The sequence below is a fragment of the Etheostoma spectabile genome, chromosome 8, assembly GCF_008692095.1.
Source record: "Etheostoma spectabile isolate EspeVRDwgs_2016 chromosome 8, UIUC_Espe_1.0, whole genome shotgun sequence".
Lineage (NCBI taxonomy): Eukaryota > Metazoa > Chordata > Actinopteri > Perciformes > Percidae > Etheostoma > Etheostoma spectabile.
In genome coordinates this window covers 29,208,694-29,229,829 of record NC_045740.1, presented here as the reverse complement: position 1 = coordinate 29,229,829, position 21,136 = coordinate 29,208,694, and the positions used below count along the sequence as shown (strand labels likewise).

At 40.6% G+C, this 21,136-nt stretch overlaps 1 protein-coding gene across 2 annotated transcripts in view; it reads left to right on the top strand.

Moving 5' to 3' along the window:
* Positions 1-20,643, top strand: part of ctdp1 (CTD (carboxy-terminal domain, RNA polymerase II, polypeptide A) phosphatase, subunit 1) — an 80,146-nt gene extending 59,503 nt beyond the window's left edge. For both annotated transcript variants that reach the window (XM_032523057.1, XM_032523055.1), the window contains exon 13: positions 17,923-20,643. In XM_032523057.1, coding sequence (XP_032378948.1) covers positions 17,923-18,085 — 163 coding nt within the window. In that variant the 3' untranslated portion in view covers positions 18,086-20,643. The remainder of the gene's footprint in view (positions 1-17,922) is intronic.
* Positions 20,644-21,136: the final 493 nt, after the last annotated feature.

Below are 21,136 nucleotides of genomic sequence, written 5' to 3'. Positions count from 1 at the left end.
CGATATCGAATCGTTACATTTCCTGATTCGTGCAGCCCTACTTTCACCCTCTCTGCATGTTTTGGGGGTTAAAACAATTTACTCCATGTGGTACCTTTTTAAGTCCAGTATCCAGTATCTGTATCATGGAACCAAATGGGATTTTAAGTAGTTTTTTTACATGCATGTTTTTGTAAGACGGTTTGATTTTCTTTATCAAGTATCTTTATTGTGGGACCTAAAAGATCTGCACTAAGAACATTAATTGGTAAAACCAGCATTTATTCCATTTTGATATATTCATAATTATTTTTCATAGATTATAAAGCTGATTTTGTATCTGTTGCTTGGTTACGCCTGAATGTAAATCACGTTATATTATATAATAAAGTAACCAACATAATCATTTTTTCCCCCCATGTAGTACTTTTCAAAACGGAAGTTCGAAAGTGCTTTTGCTAACTTAATTGTGTCCCTCCGCTTCATGTCTAAAAGATAATGGGACATTTCAGTCACGACGCGTCTTAGAGTTTTGACTGAACTGAGGTTTTCCCAAAGTATCAATCAAGTTGTTGTTTTTTGCCTAATTGTTCTCCATGGTAACATTGCCGTGCAGTAAACATTTTCCACATTTACTTCTTGTACCCGCAAGATGAGAAATGGAGAAGATGTTGGGCCAAATCAAGAAAGTAAGACTGTTATCTCGACTGGTGTGTTGTCAGTTAGACTCCACGAGCTTTCCAATTAGAACGTCTGTACCCTAGGGGCCTGTTTGTGGGTAATTGTTTTTAAGAATCTGCTAAAACCCTGAACACTGCTCTAATGACACTGCATTGCTCCGGTACGTGCTCAAATGATCTTCATGAAAGCTGTTGTTTCCAACTCGAAGATAGCCGTGGTTTTGTTGTTGTGCTACCAGCTGCTTTTTTCCCCTCTGTGAAGGCAGAGCTTCGGTATCTAACTCCATGCAGAGTATTAATTAAATGCCTACCATGCATGCAGGTCTCTGACATTCAGGGTGAGAGTAAAGCAAACGGTCTAATTGAATTTTTGCTTGTGTCTTGAAACTGGTTTTCCTCATCACCTGATTCATATGTAAACACAGCTGGCTGGCTGCATTGATTTCCTTATTTATTAATTTTGTTGGTGACATGCAGTCAGGGGATTGGGATTTGTCAGGTGTAAACTCATCAGCAGCTGTAGCCAGCAGTGTTGTTGCAAGGAGCAAAGACTCCATTTCCCCCTGCCATGCTGTCCAGAGTTTGTGTTGCTGCTGGAAAGGTGAGTTAGAGTTTGTTGGAGTCGTTTTAAAGCCAGTTGTCAGATTGCTTGAGGTGGTAAGTGGTGTGACATTTATTTTTACAGAAGGACTGAACACGAGTGTTGGATGCTGAAGTGTTGTGTTTTAGGTCTTAAATCATTTTAAACTGGTCTTAAAGTGCCCATATTATGAAAAATATTTTTTCTGGGATTTGTGGTGTTCTTTAGTGTCTCTGGTGCTTCCACACACATACACATTTGAAAAAAAACCCTACAAGGTCTTCTGAGTGAGATCCGGTTTCTGAATGTCCTCTGTCTTCAGTCTCCGGGTGAGATATTTAAAATCGGCACGGCTTTCTACGTCACTAGCCGAGATGAGGTGGCTAACCGTAGCATGCTAGCTCGTTCTCAATGGAAAACACTGCTCCAACAGCCACTAGTTGACCATAATCTCCAAAAGAACTACTTCCTGTCCCTGTTGTGCAGGTATTCCACAAGTGGCCCTGGTGTAGAACAGTGATTCCCAAAGTGGGGGTCGGGACCCCCAGGGGGGTCGCGAGCCAGAGAGGGGGGGTCGCGAGCTGATTTCCTAAAAATAAAATAAAAATTTAAAAACGATTAGAAATAGCATAGAGTTAGCTATGATTTTAACACAAGATAAAACTAGTGGCTAAATTTAAAATAAAACCAAGCAACTAAATAAAAAGGGAACAGCTGTTTTGATTTTCTTTCTTTCCGAGTAGTGTCTCCAACATTAACACTACAACTGCCGGGATTCCAAAAGTACTGGAACCATCTAAACTCTATAATCTGTCATGATAAATACCTAATTGCAATTTTAATGCAGGTACTGTGTTAGGATATCTTTAGAAAAACTAAATAACACCAAAATGTAAAATTTAACGTGTTTAATTATACACTTGAGTTGCCCAGGTGCTTCAATAACTCATATCATGGCATAGTAAAATGTAATTATTCCATTCACATCTGAAAAATATGGTATGTAAACATGCAAATAACACCTAAAAGTATTTTCTTTGAACATTTATAACCTAACGTAACCTGTCACTGCCTCCGTGTTGGTGTCTGCTGTGGTGCGCATTGCTCCTCGGACCGCGTCCCCCCCCCCCCCCCCCCCCCGCTCCTCGGACCGCGTCCCCCCCACCCCGGTGCTCGGACCGCGCACCCGCTCCCTTTCCTCCTCTAAACTCGTGTCTCAGCTCCTCTGCCAGTTGCTGCCTGAACTTCCTCCAGACAATGTCCCTGCTGGTGCCCTCCTTGGAGAGGATGTGTGTGATTCCAGCCAGTTTGAGGATGTATAAAGTTGTATAAACACGTAGGCAGCCCCCGGCCATCTAGCTCCGTGTCCCGCTCCTTCCACAGAGCGAGCGCCCGGCGCTGCCTTCTGGTAAAGAACGGAGTCCATCCACGCCGTACTCATGGTGGTAGCAGCGTTACCTACTCTGGCTTTACCTTCGGCCCATCGCTGATGCCCACCCTTGTTACTCCAGACCGCTTATGACGTTTCTCTGACAGAGACGCTGATGGTAACTAAGCAACCAATTTGCATCTTCAACCGTGCGAAAGATTAAAACCAACACCACGAAATACCGAATACTGTATGGCCGAAATAGGTAAAAGGGATTTTTTTTTTTTTTGTCCTAGTGTGTAATGTATATAAAAACTATTTTAAATTAAAATATAGAGCTTTTTAACTTGCTGTGCTCCAAACATATTACACATCCACCTCATTAGGTGAGATTAAGTTCAAATTAAAGTAATGAGTAAATTACTGTAGAATAATGTCATGGCTGTTGTGTTATTTTGTGTCGTCAATATGCTCATGTTTGGATACGCCTGTAGTGCGTGCGCGATTGCGCGCAATGTTTATAGTGTGGGGGGGGGGGGTCGCGAGTCACTTGCACCGTTACTTTGGGGGTCGCGGGCTGAAAGTTTTGGGAACCCCTGGTCTAGAAGAAGTCTCCCAGCTAATCCTGCCTTGGACTGACCAAAGCTGGGGAAAAAGATATCTAGCTGATGGGATCTTGTCTCACTCTGGAGCTAAAACAGAGACCTAAAACTGGATCTGCAGTAATGCTCAGTACAACACAAATATGGTGTTTTTGAAAATCAAACCATGTAAATCTATTCTGGTACAACCTCAAAATACATTTATGAACCTGAAGATGGGCAGAACATGGGCACTTTCCCTACTTCAATTTAACGCTACTTCTAATGATCACTGAAATGTAGTTTTTTTTTATACTGTAGTGGTGTACTTTTTATTTTGCTCATCCAAATACAATACACCGTATACACTTTGTATCGCTTTTATTCTATTTGAATACTTTTATTTACTTTGCAAGTACTTTGGTGACTCTGCATTTTTGTGTACTTGTTATGATAAATGTCTTAAATTTCACGTGAAACGTGTCGCGTAAAGCACAACAGTAAGTGACGGCCCATTAACAGCGGACCACATCGCAGCTTAATTTCATACTCATTATATCAGTATTTGACAACACTGGTCATCTTTACTCATTTACTTTGTGGCATGATGCACCAAAGTAAAAGCGGTCAAGATGTAGGTAAACTGTGTAGATGTGTGGGTGGAGAGCTTGATAGCATTGTCTCGCCTCATGGAGTCCATCAGCCAATCCATCTGGCCTAGGCCTGCACGATTCTGGGACAAATATGAATCCTCAAATATCAATCATTTTGGATTAGAATTGATATTACGATTCTCTGCCACGATTTCTTTTAGTCACGACGAAACATTGGCAGTACCAAACATAGATTTATTTTGGCAGCTATAGCACATTGCTCATCACCATATCCCTATAGAGGCTCCAATGAAGAGAAGGGAGAGCATTAACACCTATTTTATGGGCGCCCAGATAGCTCAGTTGGTAGAGCAGGTGCCCGGGTTCAACTCCAACCTGCTGCCCTTTGCTGCACGTCATTCCCCCGTCTCCCCCCTTCAATGTCTTCAGCTGTCCTCTCAAAAATAAAGGCCAAAAATCCACATTTCATACAGTCTGTTTAAAACTCACAGAAGAAATTAGTAGCATTTGTGATGCAGTCGGTTTGTAAAATTAAATGAGAATCAAATCAAATCCTTTTTTTTTTTTTTACGAGTTATTTAAATATTAAATTTTGAACAGGGTGAGTCAAGATTGCGATTTTGTAACGATTAATCGTGCCTGCCTACTCTGGCCCACGGGCCGTTTTGTCTGGTGACACCCACCTGAATCCCAAAGGTGCTTTAAAAGATATCACTTTGAGGAAAGAAGGATTATGGATGTAACATGGGTTCAAAAGGCATGACAGCAGGCGGCCTTGCTCGGTTTCCCCCTGTGAGCACGCTGATTCCAACAGCATGTGTTTCTCAGAGGAGCAGCATGGTGCAAGGGCACAAAGCTCCCCATGCTCCCTGGCCCTGGTTAAAAAAAAAAAAAAAAAAGCTCAGTAATGCGAGAGAGGCAGCAAGCTGTGTGGAATAGGAATGCTTACTCAGGCTTTTCACACATATGAAAAGAGGAGGACTCCTAAAGTAGGAATAACTGAATCTGCAAGTAATCTGACCCAGTTTTCGTCCTCCTGGCTCCAGGCTGGTGACGCAGGCAGTTTTTCTATTTGTGCTCTCGGTTTGGATTGATCTCAATATGAAGCAAAGACATGCATCTCAGGGGGGGGCTGGCTTGTTAACAGCCATTGTTTATCGCTGTCATTAAACCCATCCATAAGTGGGGTTTGTCCCTCACACAGAAAAGTGTATACAGTTTTACGGTGGAAACGTAGCTTTTCCTATGCTTGTGAGGACCTTCATTCTCTTGCCACTCCATATCTCTTGCACTGTTCGATTTCTCCATTTTATGTTATGCAGTGCATACAGGGTTAATTTTTGAGAAAACGTTGAATGGATTTTTGTTGTGTTTACGCTTTCCATCAACCTGCCTCAAATCTTTTTACTTTAAATTATGATTGACACGTTTCCTCTTACCAGCAGTGCTGTTTATCCATCTAGGTTGTTGTAGTGCGAGTTGCCCAGAGTTGGAGATATCGGCCTTAATTATGTCTTCCTTTTTTTAGTATAACGGAACTCGATGGCACTCGGCTTGTGTTGCTTAAAATAAGAAATACATTTGAAAAACTCAACAGCATTGTCCCTTTCCAGAAATCATGATCCGGGTACTTAAGATAATCCACACACAGTTTCATGTAGGAGCTATTTTCTTTCTACCAAACTACACCCGCCAACCCTATCATTGTGGTTTGTGGTTATCAATTTGGTCTTCTTCCCTTTTGGCCTTGGCTAAACCAGCTTGCCACAGTCCAGCATCCAATCCTCCAAACTCCTTTAGCCCAATTAAACTGACTTAAAATGTTCAGTTTTAAGTCAGCAGACACTTTTCACAAGCTTTTATCAATACAGATTAAAGTAAAATGTGTCTCTCCGTGTTGCTGGGGAGCCGTGTGTGAGTGAAGTGAAGAGTCCTATTTTGGCCCTTTTTTAAATATGTTTATTACGTGAGGTCAAGCCAAAAATACCTAATTTAACAAACCAAAAAAAGTCTCATGTTGAATTTTAAAAATTCCAATTTTAAAGCTACAGTGCGTAGTTTCTGTCTCCTCTGTGAGGAGTTCTAAGTAATGACTACAACAGTGTCGGCGCATCCACATGGTACAAGCCTTCAGTGATTGTGCACGCACCCTCACCCCTCCTCAACACAGTTTCTAATATGCAAGGAAGACATGGAGGATTAATTAAGCATGAAGGACTCTTCAGAAGAGGTAATTATCTTCACTTGAGTTCCTGCGCTGGAAAGTCGCCGGACACCTCAATCTCCTGAACACAGTCTTACTAAGAGACACAGAGAGCTGTGTGGAGCTGAGATTCTTAATTAGCTGTGTAGCAACTCATTTGGCAATGGCTTGAATGTAATGGACGTTCATTAATATCAAAATGTTATGCACTGAAGCTTTAAAGAATAGACCTTTTGCACACTTGTAGATCGACAGGTGCGTTGGTCGTCATTCCAGAACAAAAGACTCCTGCACACTGTTCTCCTCATTAGTAGTCAGAGATATTCAAAAACACTGCTTGGGTACGCAGATCATCAGTTAGTTAAAATTAAAATATTCAAATCTAAACCTCCTTTTTTTTTTTTTTTTTTTACACAATAGGCTTCCACCAATGATTGAAACCCTGAGCGTGGGCTCTGCATACAGCTCAGTATTGAGAAGTTGATGACTATTACGTTCGGCTGCGTTTAATGGAGGTGTAAAAAAGAGAGTACCTCATTAGGAGCCATCTTGTCATAGTGGGGCAATTATCAACCGGGAAGAAAATTCTTTGAGCCCATTCACTGCTTAGCGCTGTCCACTCACTGCATTGACTGACGAGGACAACGTGGGTGAAGGTGGGATGTCAAGGTAGTCATGGTTTTATGGCTGTATGGCTGTTCTGCAGCTTTGTTGAAAACCGTCATGTTAACGTTCAAAATGCATTTTTCCTTCAACCATGATTTCATCTGTTGATTCTATTTGGCCGCTGACATCTAAGTGTCCATGATGCAGGATATACGTCATATCCTTCCCGTTGGCATCTTGATACCAGTGCTTTTCTAACTACTTCCTTGCTTACTCTTAGAGGAGAGGTTTAAAATTCTGTTTCATATCCAATCAAAGAACATCCATCCGAGCCTAATGCCTTAGCAGGTTTCCTGCTTCAGACAGAGTGCAGCAGATCTTCGTATTAAAGTTTGAAATCAACATCATTATTACCTTGGACTGTATAAACTCGAGGGAAGTTATTTATTTTTTTGTCCTACATGCAACACCACCATAATAACTTTGGAAATTGAGTTATTTTTCTTTTCTTGCCGAGTGTTAGATGACATGATCCCGTCTTCTCTTACATCTGTACGGTAAGCTGGAAAAAAACGGGGAAACTGCTAACTTGGTTCTATCCAAACGTGACAAATTTCCAGCACGTGATCAAGAAATAGTTTAGCACATAACCCATAAACCCCAAATATTAGTTTTTACCCTTCAGTTTTTGTACAGATTAAAAAAAGAAGTTAGATTGATTTGGTTAATTAGTAAGTTTTAGTGGTGCCGGTAAGTGGATTTTGGCAATGGCACCTTTGGACAGAGCCAGGCTGGCTGTTTCCTCCCGTTTCCAGTCTTTGTGCTAAGCTAAGCTAAGCTAAGCTAACCCAACCACCTGCTGGCTCCAGCTTCATATATAATTAGCGTACAGACAAGAGAGTGGTGTCCTCCCATCTAACTAGAGCTGTGTACAAAATCACTTATTCACTTCTATATATTAGGTATTTAACATTGGTCATGTTGCGCCATCGATGCCAGGTGTAGTCTAACAGTCATTTTCTCATCTTTCATAAAATGAGTCACATTACATTGTGTGATTATTGGCAGAAAGTAGTGTACTTGCATGGCCTTATATCGGGATTGAAATCAGAAAATGTTGATGGAGACTTCAAAGATGGCGAGTCCAAAGATTCCAGATCATTTGCAGCTTTATTCAAACCGTGAACACACTTTCATGACAGAGAGATCCGCCTCTGTACACACACGGATGTCTATACAAGTCCCCTTGAACATCAGAATTACTGCGTTGACATTGTCTTCTTGTCCTTCACATGCCAGTTTATCTCTTTCTGTGAGCCAGTGTTACCTTCAAAAGGACTCGTTATTTGTGAGACACTTCTAATAGTTTTACACATTCCGATCTGTTCCTGCGAACTAGTGTCCCTTTCACGCTGACCCCGCCATGGAAGCTACGAGCATAGTTACATACATTTGAATACCTGCATGCGTAAATACCAACCTATCATGGACAATACTTGCATTCCAATGTAGAATATTAGATTGGTATTTGACTATACAGTGGATATATTCACACACTCATTCAGAAATATGATAGGTATAGGATTCATTGTCAGGATATATTAAGTTCTACTTATTGTTTGTATGTCTCCCTTTTACTGTACATAGATTAACTATTAAATTTGCTCTATTTCATGGGACTGGACTGAACACCCAGTCACTCTCTGATGTAAGAATAAACGTATGAATTAAGTGAAGTGGGTTATTGGTAATTTTGTGTAACATTGAAATGGCAAGGGTTACATCTTCTGTCACCACTTAGGGCACTCAAACCTGAGAGCTGTCAGATAAAGTCGTTATATTTTTCACTCTATTATTATTATTATATATATATATATCTCACTCCTCAGCCATCTGTCATTGTCTGCCCACTTGAGCACTCTTCAATATTTGCGAGATGTGAAGGATAAAGCAGACAGAAGGTGGATTGTTTGCGTAGCTCTGGTAAAGTGCAGAGATGGAAAACCACAATGCAAAAATCCATCTCAAATATTTTATGAGCTGAGACACTGAGCTCATAAATGAGTCAAGCAGCTTTGGAAGTGGCCCTAATAGAACCTCTTTTAAAAAAAATGTTTTTAAAAGGGTCACAGCTATCCCACTCATGAGCATTCAAATCCAAGCGCTTTGTCTTTTGAGAGCTTTCTGTCCTTTGTCAAAGACAGTTGGACATTATATGGTTGCAGTTACATTTTATGGGATACTTTTGTTTCCTGAAATCTTTGAAGCTTGAGTCCAAGGTTTGAGTCCTAAGCTGTCTTAAGCTCCTGTGAAAAGAGGCAGCCTTGTAAAAACTGCTGCTGCCAGTAATTCAATTCAATTTTATTTATAGTATCAATTCATAACACAAGTTATCTCAAGACACTTTACAGAGAGAGTAGGTCTAGAACACAATCTATAATTTATAATGACCCAACAATTCTAGTAATTCCCCCAAGAGCAAGCAACTAGTGCAGTAAGAGACAAGAAGTATCTAACTGTATATGAAAGGACACCTGGGGGGCTTTAATCTGATTTGGCTGCCTGTGGCTGAATCAGAGATGGGGGGGGGGTTTGATGCAGACATGGGTGACTGGGGAGATATAAATGATGCTGACAGTGAAATACAGTTGACACGCTGAATCACGTTTTGTGTAATTTACGGACTAAAATGACCCTAATTTACCTTTTTTCTTAAAGTTGCGTGTAAATATCAAAACTGCTACCTGTTTTTCTGCAATATGTATCCAACCAAGTGTTATGAATCAAGTTTACATGTACTGTTTCCAGTAATAATGTCTAGGCCCCAACGGAGGCAAAAACCAAGTCTCTAGGTACCTACACACAATGCCTCGTTTTAGTCTGTATGACAACCCCAATAACGACCATAACACGCACGCTGAGATATAAAAAACAGAAAGTCATTTCAAGTCTATAACCTTTCCACCATTAAATGAAATACAAGCCACAGTAGTTAAAGCCTCACATATGAAAACTAGCCATGGCCATTAAAGTTGCACCAGACAGACTTCCCTATTACTACTTTTATGAGACACATGATGCAGCCGATATGAAATAGCAGTTAGAGGCCAAGGGGCTGCAAATAATGCAGTTTGATGTATGATAGAGGAACCAAGAGTATTTCCTTGTTTTCCAGCAGCATGTCTTGAACATTTCAATCATGCTGTTAACATTAAATTAAGAACATTTAAGCTTGTTGTTGTGGCGGCTCCAAAAAATAAATATATGTTCAGTATATCGTTAATTCACAATGCCTCCAGTATTTAAACAGTATTAACATGCACGGTTGGAAAGGCAAAGACATGTCTCTCGTGGACCCAGTAACATTACCGCTGCAGTGTCTGCTATTGTCGTTAGCCTAGCAGCTAGCGGCGGGTTGCGGTATAACGTACTAGAAAATCTCCATACCTTACCCGGCCCTAGTGGAAAAAGTCTATTTTAACATATAATTCAAAAGACTACGGAAGAGGATTAGGGCCACTAGTGAAAAATGTATATGAGTTCTGATTTCATTCTCTGAATTTTGAATTTTTTCTCTTTTTTTTAGTTCTGAGATTAAAGTCAAAATTCTGACTTTAATCTCAGAATTCTGAGAATAAAGTCAGAATACCCATTCACAGAATTCTGAGATTAAAGTCAGAATTCTGACTTTAATCTCAGAATTTTGACTTTATTCTCCGAATTCTCAGGAAAAAAGTCAGAATTCTGAGAATAAATTCAGAACTCACATACATTTTTCACCAGTGGCCCTAATCCTCTTCCGTAAAAGACAGACTTGAAACACATGAACTTATCATTTAGGTAGCTAGACATAGATGTACTTCATCCCCGCTGAGAGCAGGTGGTGGCTCCTGGGTGTAGCTCTGTACAGTGCTGCTCCCCAGCACGTTGAATCTCTCCCTCTCAGCATCCTGCCACAAACCTTTTGTGTAACATGTATTTTTTACAAGTTGGCTCTAAAAGCACGTTGCCTTTAAAAACTAGTCATCGTGCACAAACAAGTCCTTGTTGTTGCACTGTCATGCATTTTCGTTTCCCATTTGCTTGCAAAACTGACACGTCCCTCATAAAACCCCCCACAACAGCTCCTATCCTTTTATCCTCCGGTTTGCCCGTTTTCATTGAAACATAATGTAATAACAGGCAGGGAAAGACGGTGTCTGAAAAGAAAGAAAAAAAAAAGAACTGCAATGCAATCAGCTCACTGCATATGGAGCTGTTAAAAGCATGAGGGACGGGGGTGTATAACCACATCTGCATCTGACACATCGGATGTAAATGATGTGGGATTATGGGAGAAAAGAAGCAATATGAGAAGGAGGTGACGTGCATTGCTGAGTTGTATCCTGATCGCCTTTGGAGGACTACTCTCTAACAGTAGAGATTGGGCCCACTACGTGTGTCGAGTTAGCTAATTAGTGTAATTAATTGACCCATGTGGATTGAAAAAGTTAAGAGGAGTGTGGAAGAATTCTGAATTGATCTCTCGGGGTGAGACCTGTGGATGTCGAGCCTGCGTCTCTGGGGGAAACTTTGCGAGAAACCGAGAAGACTTAAGTCTTAAAGTTGACTTCATTATTTAGTTCACTACCTCTCTCGTCCGTGCTGTTTCCTCCTCTTTCATACTTTATTTCCTCCATTTGCCTTTTTAGTCTTTCCCTCCACCCCTCCTTCCTTCTTGCTGTAAGCGGAGTTGTCAGAAGTGTTTGAAGTCGCTGCTTTTCACAGGGCTTCTTCCTCTCCTCATTTTTCTCTGCCTCCTTTCTCATCAGCCCTAGACTGAGAGGCCTTGGGTAGAGTTCGCAGCCTTGGAATTAGCCTGAAGTAAGAGCTAACTATTTTACCAGCAGAGATTCTCGATCACAAGATTAAAATCTCGCCTGATCTCTGAAGTCTTTCCCCAACGTATCCCTTCCGAATGCTCCCGAGTGGCATTAGTGCCACCTTAGTGCCAGACTTAAACACAAATTCCCATCATATTTTATTGTGATGAGGGGCAGATGCTGTTTTCCTGACTTATATTAGTCATTTTATATCACTTATGTATCTCTAATGATGTGTTGAGGCGGCTGTAGCTTCGAGCTGTTTGTTCACCAGCAGGCGCTCTGTAGCATGTCCTCTTGACACCCCTAATGCAATCACACTCCCATAGTACATAATAACATCTCCTCTATGTCTATAATAACACACATTTCTACCGTTTGCACCCTCACTGACAAATTGATTTGTGGCATTTTCTAAGGAACAAAATTGAGTTAAATTCCAAAAACCATCTGGAAGGAGCTTGAAATGTGAGATTTCACCAATAAGTCAGTAGATATATGGTCGCAGTTTTCACTCAAATTGAGGTTTTAATAGATGCATAAATAATTAACTAGAACTCCACCTGATGATTACCTGCCAAGTCGAGTCTGCCTTGCCTTTTGTGTCATTGACAGCAGTTTGATTTAAAGTGCTCTCTCAAGGCTTAGGGCCAGCCTCGCTCTCAGGTCAATTCATTCAGCTGTCAACGTTATACAACTAGCAAGGACAAGTCAGTGTTTCTGTACTATATAAACGCTCCCTCTGAAAAATAGAACCAAGTTTCTCCCTCACACTCGCAGCGTTCTGCTGTATTCGGGATGGCTGATTGTCCTTCAGCCACGTCTGTGACTCTACTCGCCAGTAAGAAGGAACTAAGTGTTTTATAAGATCATATTGTCCCAGCACGCACACACTCATATGAAAAGAAACGCCGGTGAACCTCTGCACTTTGATCTTACCAGAATTGGTTTTGTGAACCCCCCGGCCCTTTGGTATTTGGCGTAGCCTTTGACTTTTCCATGGGGGCCACTGAAAACTAGAGGACTGCATTCCTTTTAGAGGAAGTGGATTATCGGCCTAATCTGAGAGCCTTGAGAGCAAATTCATCAAAAACTTTGGCCCTTTGGAACGGTGAATGGGGGGATTGCCACGAAATTTGATATACAGTAGAGATTCAAGGTGCCTGGTGGATGAATCTTGATTTTCCAGACTTTTTTTTTCAGGCGCTACCAGAATGACGTCTTTAGTTCAGAGTTAAATGTGTCAACAGTTGTTGGGGGATTACTGTGCAATGGAGATATTTTTATGTTTTATTTAGAATTGGCATTAGTGTACAGTCTTTAGTGTAGCTGTGGACTCTTAGTCTTGTTAAAGAATATGAAACTCGTGCAAATCAAAAGGCATTCCACAGAACCCGGAATTCTTATTAAAGCCAAAAAATATACATTTATGTCAGATAAGCTGCAAATTTCCAGAGTAGGTGCACATTGGGATCATTTTCATGTAAGGTAAGGGCCTGAGATTGCTGTGCGGAGTGCCGCTGTGACTGATAGTGGAATAATACATTTTTCTAATGACATCGACGGGAAACTGTATTCGGTGTGGATGGTCACGTTTGGCCAATACCTGATCTGATTCATGAGGATAGTATCAGTCCTAAAACCACTTCAGCAGTTTGGGTCGGTGCGTCCCAACTTCTTACCAGAAAGAATCAAATAAAAGCTCTTCTGGTGTGGAAACTTCCAGCACTGCTGTTCCCTCCTGCAACAAACCGTTTGGAAACCATTTTTCTTACATTGTTGCTTTGCAGTTTATACAAAAAGCCTGAACTGTTAATGTTTAAAAATGAAAGAGTACTTTTTTAAATTCCAAATTAAGTCCAAACAAGACCATTCGTTAAAGGTGATTAGTAGTCTAGGTTAGTCATGTTGAACCAGCAAACATATCTGATAAAAGTGGATTACAACTAGAGCCCGATATTATCGGCCGATATTAGGCGTTTCCCGAACTATTGGTATCGGCATTTATAATGGCCGATCATTTTTAGTTCATCAGAATAATTTATGACAAATAAATGATTCTGATAAATGAATATTTAAAAAAATAAAGAGGACGCCCCACAACGTCCCTGTTAGTGATGGCATTGTCTGTCCACCAGAGGACGCTCTACAACGTCCCTGTTAGTGATGGCGTTACATAGTCTGTCCACCAGAGGACGCTCTACAACGTCCCTGTTAGTGATGGCGTTGCGTAGTCTGTCCACCAGGGGACTCTCTACAATGTCCCTGTTAGTGATGGTGTAGCATAGTATGTCCACCAGAGGACGCTCTACAACGTCTGTTGTCTTTTTTTGTTAATGTCCTTTTGTTCGAAAGACTTAAGTTTCATATCTTAAGGTTGTGTTTTTATACATTTTATTTAGCAGAACTTTAATATATTTTGATGTTCTGTTGTGACAATAAAACAAATTATTATCATATTATTTTGGTGAGAACTCATGAATTACTAATGTTAGGGAAAACCTTTTTTTATGTGTTTTTGGATTTTAATTTGTTAAAAAATATATTGGCCGATATATCGGAATATCGGATTTTTAAGTTACCAAATATTTGTATCATATCGGCCTTAAAAATCTATTAAAAATCGGTCTGGCTCTAATTACAACTGAAGCCCGTTTTGGAGCTGACATGAGTGAACCTGGTGGATGGGTGTGCATCGTGGGGGTGTTTGGAGTCATGGATCAGGATTTAGAGTGGATGTAATGATGCCAGGCAGAAAGCAATGCAGGAACCACCCCCACCAACCCCTGCTGTCTCATCTGTTGAGATTTGGAAATGGGAGAGGGGTGCTGGAGTTTTTACTCATCCTCTCCATGTACATGCAGTGACTCACACAGTGTCACCAACCAGCCCATGTAGCAGTTGCAGTATCACTGATATTGGTACATTGCCTCATTTTCTTACACTGTTGCCAAGTAAATAATCATTAATCGCTCATCTTATCTCTCCCAGCCTCAAATAACCCACTCACGAGCGCCTCGCTCACGCAGCTCTGAAAATTAGACTTCTTGTCAGTTTGGAGTGTCAGAGCTGCACTGATGTAACAAAAAACCCAGCCCTGTCCCTCCCACACACAGAGGACACAGTCCGCAGGGGTCCGCTTTTACGGTCATGTTACCGAGCCGCCGCGATGACATTAGTCGACATCTGACCTTTTAAATGAACACACAGCCAGAGCCGCGCTGCTGTGGGAGGTTAGCGAGGCTGTCTGACAGCAGCGTTGTCTAATGGGGGGGGCCCTCCACAGTAAGCATAGGAGTCCCCTACTCACCTCATTATAATTATGCTAATAAGCCTCTCTGCTGAGGATGTGGTGGAGAAGCTGGAGTGGAGAGAGGGATGGCATGTTGACAGCCACATCAAAGAATTCTTTAGTGACTTAGGAATCTAGACTCTTGGTTTCATCTTGAATCCATTTGGGTGTGAAGAGCATGGGCGTAAATCTCATGTAACAGTTGGGGGGGACAATAAACAAAATTTTAGAAGGGGACACAAATAATACAGACACAATTATACTTGTAGAGGACATGTGTACACAGAGGAAAAGCCTTAATACTATCATTAGTGTAGCAAGGAGACTGTAACATTATCCTTTTTTCAGTGTTTCTCTTGATTCAATGAAAAAGCGGACTAAACCGACCAAAAAAAAAAAATATATATATGTTTGATTTAAAGCAAGCAGGTGTCCGGATTACTCAGTTGGGAGAGCGTGCGCCCATATATAAGGGTTTACTCCTTGACCCAGCGGGCCCAGGTTCGACTCCAACCTGCGGCTCTTTGCTGCATGTCATTCCCCCCCCACTCTCTCCCCTTTCATGTCTTCAGTTGTCCTGTCAATAAAGACCTACTCATGCTCAAAAATACTCTTCAAAACATTTTAAGCAAACTTGGATGACGGACAGGCACTAGGGGGGCGTTCCAGAGGGTGGGTGCAGCAGCTGAGAAGGCTCTGTCGCCCCAGGTCCGGAGCTTAGTCCTGATGGACCCGATGAGGCGGGCGGGAGTGTGGCGGGTGAGGAGGTCGGAGAGGTCCCATGACATGGTGCTCTTTGGGTGCTTTTATATAGACTTTAGTGGTCCCTAATACTGTATCTGAAGTCTCTTTTATATAGACCTTAGTGGTCCCTAATACTGTATCTGAAGTCTCTTTTATATAGACCTTAGTGGTCCCTAATACTGTATCTGAAGTCTCTTTATATAGACCTTAGTGGTCCCTAATACTGTATCTGAAGTCTCTTTTATATAGACCTTAGTGGTCCCTAATACTGTATCTGAAGTCTCTTTTATATAGACCTTAGTGGTCCCTAATACTGTATCTGAAGTCTCTTTTATATAGACCTTAGTGGTCCCCTAATACTGTATCTGAAGTCTCTTTTATATAAACCTTAGTGGTCCCTAATACTGTATCTGAAGTCTCTTTTATATAGACCTTAGTGGTCCCCCAATACTGTATCTGAAGTCTCTTTTATATAGACCTTAGTGGTCCCTAATACTGTATCTGGAGTCTCTTTTATATAGACCTTAGTGGTCCCTAATACTGTATCTGAAGTCTCTTTTATATAGACCTTAGTGGTCCCCCAATACTGTATCTGAAGTCTCTTTTATATAGACCTTAGTGGTCCCCTAATACTGTATCTGAAGTCTCTTTTATATAGACCTTAGTGGTCCCCTAATACTGTATCTGAAGTCTCTTTTATATAGACCTTAGTGGTCCCCTAATACTGTATCTGAAGTCTCTATTATATAAACCTTAGTGGTCCCTAATACTGTATCTGAAGTCTCTTTTATATAGACCTTAGTGGTCCCTAATACTGTATCTGAAGTCTCTTTTATATAGACCTTAGTGGCCCTAATACTGTATCTGAAGTCTCTTTTATATAGACCTTAGTCGCCCCTAATACTGTATCTGAAGTCTCTTTTATATAGACCTTAGTGGTCCCCTAATACTGTATCTGAAGTCTCTATTATATAAACCTTAGTGGTCCCTAATACTGTATCTGAAGTCTCTTTTATATAGACCTTAGTGGTCCCTAATACTGTATCTGAAGTCTCTTTTATATAGACCTTAGTGGTCCCTAATACTGTATCTGAAGTCTCTTTTATATAAACCTTAGTGGTCCCTAATACTGTATCTGAAGTCTCTTTTTTATAAACCTTAGTGGTCCCTAATACTGTATCTGAAGTCTCTTTTATATAGACCTTAGTGGTCCCTAATACTGTATCTGAAGTCTCTTTTATATAGACCTTAGTGGTCCCCTAATACTGTATCTGAAGTCTCTTTTATATAAACCTTAGTGGTCCCTAATACTGTATCTGAAGTCTCTTTTATATAGACCTTAGTGGTCCCCCAATACTGTATCTGAAGTCTCTTTTATATAGACCTTAGTGGTCCCTAATACTGTATCTGGAGTCTCTTTTATATAGACCTTAGTGGTCCCTAATACTGTATCTGAAGTCTCTTTTATAGACCTTAGTGGTCCCCCAATACTGTATCTGAAGTCTCTTTTATATAGACCTTAGTGGTCCCCTAATACTGTATCTGAAGTCTCTTTTATATAGACCTTAGTGGTCCCCTAATACTGTATCTGAAGTCTCTTTTATATAGACCTTAGTGGTCCCCTAATACTGTATCTGAAGTCTCTATTATATAAACCTTAGTGGTCCCTAATACTGTATCTGAAGTCTCTTTTATATAGACCTTAGTGGTCCCTAATACTGTATCTGAAGTCTCTTTTATATAGACCTTAGTGGCCCTAATACTGTATCTGAAGTCTCTTTTATATAGACCTTAGTCGCCCCTAATACTGTATCTGAAGTCTCTTTTATATAGACCTTAGTGGTCCCCTAATACTGTATCTGAAGTCTCTATTATATAAACCTTAGTGGTCCCTAATACTGTATCTGAAGTCTCTTTTATATAGACCTTAGTGGTCCCTAATACTGTATCTGAAGTCTCTTTTATATAGACCTTAGTGGTCCCTAATACTGTATCTGAAGTCTCTTTTATATAGACCTTAGTGGTCCCTAATACTGTATCTGAAGTCTCTTTTTTATAAACCTTAGTGGTCCCTTATACTGTATCTGAAGTCTCTTTTATATAAACCTTAGTGGTCCCCTCTTTCTCTGTCATTTACATTTTAAAAATGTATACTGTTTATTGATCCCCAGTGTTCACTATACTATGCATCCTGATAAAGTTCCCTTGGCCTTTGGGATTTGTTATTTTAAATTTGACTCAGCTCTTTCTCTGGTTTCATTGTATCTTGTAAAAAAGAAGAAGACAAACAAGTCATTCAGTATTTTGGCATCAGTTATATTTTATCGTATATATGACATAAATCCTGTTTTAGGCAGCAGGGGTTACAGCTTCACAGTTCTCTTTCTAAATCATCTTTTGTTATTTGTGCAGAGGCCACAAACGTAAGCACGATGAAGCTAAGGAGGAGGCGGAGGAGGCGGAGGAGTCTGCCGACGAGTCTTCCAAAGACTCCAACGAGGAAGGAGGAGGAAGCAGCTCCGAGGCGGACGAGATGGCCGCCGCCTTGGAGTTGGAGCTCAATGACTTTATGTGACGTGGAAAACGAAGGGACTCAGTCACAGGGAAAGGACAACAAAAAATCCCCCCCCGCCGCCTCTGAAGTGGTAACTAAAAATCCTATTTTTCTGCTTTGGAATCTGTGTGTACTTAGGATGTATGAGCAATGAATGTGTGCTGTAATAAAAATGAATGTCCTGTACAGAAATAACGTGTTGCTGTGTAAATAAAAGGCTTAGATTTTTTGTTTTTGTAGCATTGATATATGGCCTTTTTGTCAACAAACCATTTCATGTTAACATTTTATTGTAAGATAAACCGTAGGAGACGTGACATTTGATACTTTTTGTTTTCCTTTTCCTTTTTTTCTATTTCAATTTTTATATTGATGAGAAAAAGATAAATGAAATTCTAAAGCTTAGATTTTCCTGGTCTTACATGCCAAAGAGTTTTGGAATAGGTTTGCCAAGGGCGTGCAGCTAAATATTTTACTCTGGACTTCCAGTTTTACTTTTTCTTTTGGCCTCCTCGACACGTTGTTGGGGTCATAAATGCAACCAGCGGATCTAGACGTTTGAATGTGTTTTTACTGAGTCATTTCTTCCTATTCGTGGTGTTTGTACATTTGATAACATAATGGTAAGGTAAGCTTCTCAGTCGTTGTGAACCGTGAACAGAGTCTTCTCAACTCCCAAGCTGTGTCCATTTTCATGTGTTTTATAAGCTCACCTTTCCCTTGGACAACCCGTCTCTATTGGTCCAGTTCAGAAGGACTAAGCCGTTGCTTACTGTGTGTACACTGGAGCTCGTTGCCTCAGAGGGTAAGTGGCAGGCATCTTTTTTCACCTCCCTTTAGTGTTATGGAAATGCAGATAGTTTTGGGTTATTTTTCTGCCCAAGTTTTTCTGGTCTGCAGCTCTTCGGCTTCTCCCTCCACTCCAGTGCAATGGTACAGAGTAACCCGGGGTTTGTTATGGTAGAAACACTTAAATTAATGGATGCTTCAGAGACGTGTCCACGCTTTGCTTAAGGTTCCGGAAATGTTGTGGTTTAGTTTTAATGTTAATGAACACACTGCGTCTTGTGTTCCCAGCTTCAAACTTCAGAGTTTTTCTGTGTTAAACTAAGATCTTTCCCTAACCTTAACCAAAGTCCTTTTAAAAAAACGTGGAAGTCCCAACAAACAGATATTATACTGCAAGATTGGATATATAAATACAGCCAAATGGTCATTTTGTTAATGGACAAAAAAAATGACATATTTGCCTTAACAAATTAGTTGTAAAGAAAACATATTTTCTAGGTGTTGGAATGTACATATTCCAGAAATTGTAGTGGGAGGTTTAGACCAAAAACATCCCTGTTTATAAAGAAATGAAGAAAAAAAATGCAAGGAGTTGCATGGAGTTTCCTCTGGAAATTTAGCCCAGTGAAATAAGTCTTTGTTTTGCAGCAGTTATTACGAGGTAAATGGAAATGCAGTATTCATATTTCATATGTAATCTAGCAGGAATGTTTCCGCCGGGTTCAACTTTTTTGACAGGGCCCTCTGCGGTAAATCATTTTCTACCATATGAACTCCTGGGCCATTCTTACAGTTCCATTTATGGTGCTCACATCATTATACTTTAAATGATTGAAAAGATTTGAGTTCAACATCTGTCTCCAGAGTTTTACTGTCACTATTAGTCAGCTGTTACAGGAACTAATTCTTAAGTAGAAAGTAGTTCCAGTGAATGCGTTCGACAGCGACTTCCAAGAATTACGCCGAGTAATAGGTACATTGACTCTGGAGAGAGGTGTGACTCTTGAATTTTTGAGTATCTTTGTCTAATGAGTGATCCACCAAAATCAAAAACCCATTCATCTCCATTGTATTTGGGTTGGCGGCAGAAACCGGAGACCAAAACATCTGATTGGCACAGTAAATAACACTAGAGGTAAGTGAGAAAATGTGTTTTTTGGTAAATTGGGTGAACACCCCTTTGGCATATACAGTATAAAAATGTAGGGAATTAGCCCAAGTTATATTTTTTCTCCCAAATGACAATGAGATTTGTTGATCCAAAGGGCGATAACCTCAAAGCTCCTCTCTTCCCACTCTTTGGGGCCTGGTTGGTAAATGTAACCACGCTGTGTGCACCTGGCCAACGTTACCCACTACAGGATTTCTGTGTGTTCAAATGCTTCCATCTCACTGTCAAAGTGGCCCAGGGCAACTAGCGAAGCATATAATGTTGCACCAAGGTTGCTTGCATTCAACGTGTGGCATCTATGTATAGTCCAATCTACAGCACTGAGTCTGTTCTCGTCTCGTTCAAGAGTTGTAAACAGTCAAAGATCCTTTCTCCAGTTGTAATTCCCGTCCTCAGGCAGAAGAGCAGCTGTCTGTAGGAGTCTGTATCTTCATCGACTACACATCAAGATTTTCCTTTTACAGTGACAGTCATGCCGTTTTGTTTGGTTTTTGTGTTCCTGGTGCTTTTAACGTTGGTTCCAATCAAACAATTTAAAGTATTTGTAAAGTCTATTTCCTACTTGACCCGGAAAGAAAAGATACTTTCTTCAAATAAAAATGTTTGTAAAAAAAGTAACGCAGCTGGATTTAGTGTTTTTCTTTTTGGGGATATCGAGCATGAAATAAATCCAGTGTTCCTGAACATGATCATTACATCGTACGCCAAACAAAGTCCATTAGCCTTTTGCTGCCTCTTCTTAGCTCGGTTTTAAACATTAGGATCGTAATGAGTATGGCACTAAGGGCCTACCACCAGGACCTATTACTCAGTTAATGGGCTCTGTCACGAAAACCATACCAGAAGCATTAGGCCTCGTTCCATCTTGCCGCTTGTTTTGCAACTTGCAAAGAAAAGCAGCCTCATTATTGGAGTGTACAGACAGCACTATCATATCAGGCGCAGGAGGGAAAAGACAGGATCATTTCTGCTGGGTGAAAGCGTGGCATTTCATTCTCAACAATCAAATACGATGGGATTCTGTTTTCAAAATTAAGTTCAACCTGAAGCAAATACACCCAACTTTATCATGTTGGGATTCAGTCAGTTATTGGTCTTCAGGTGTGATGTTA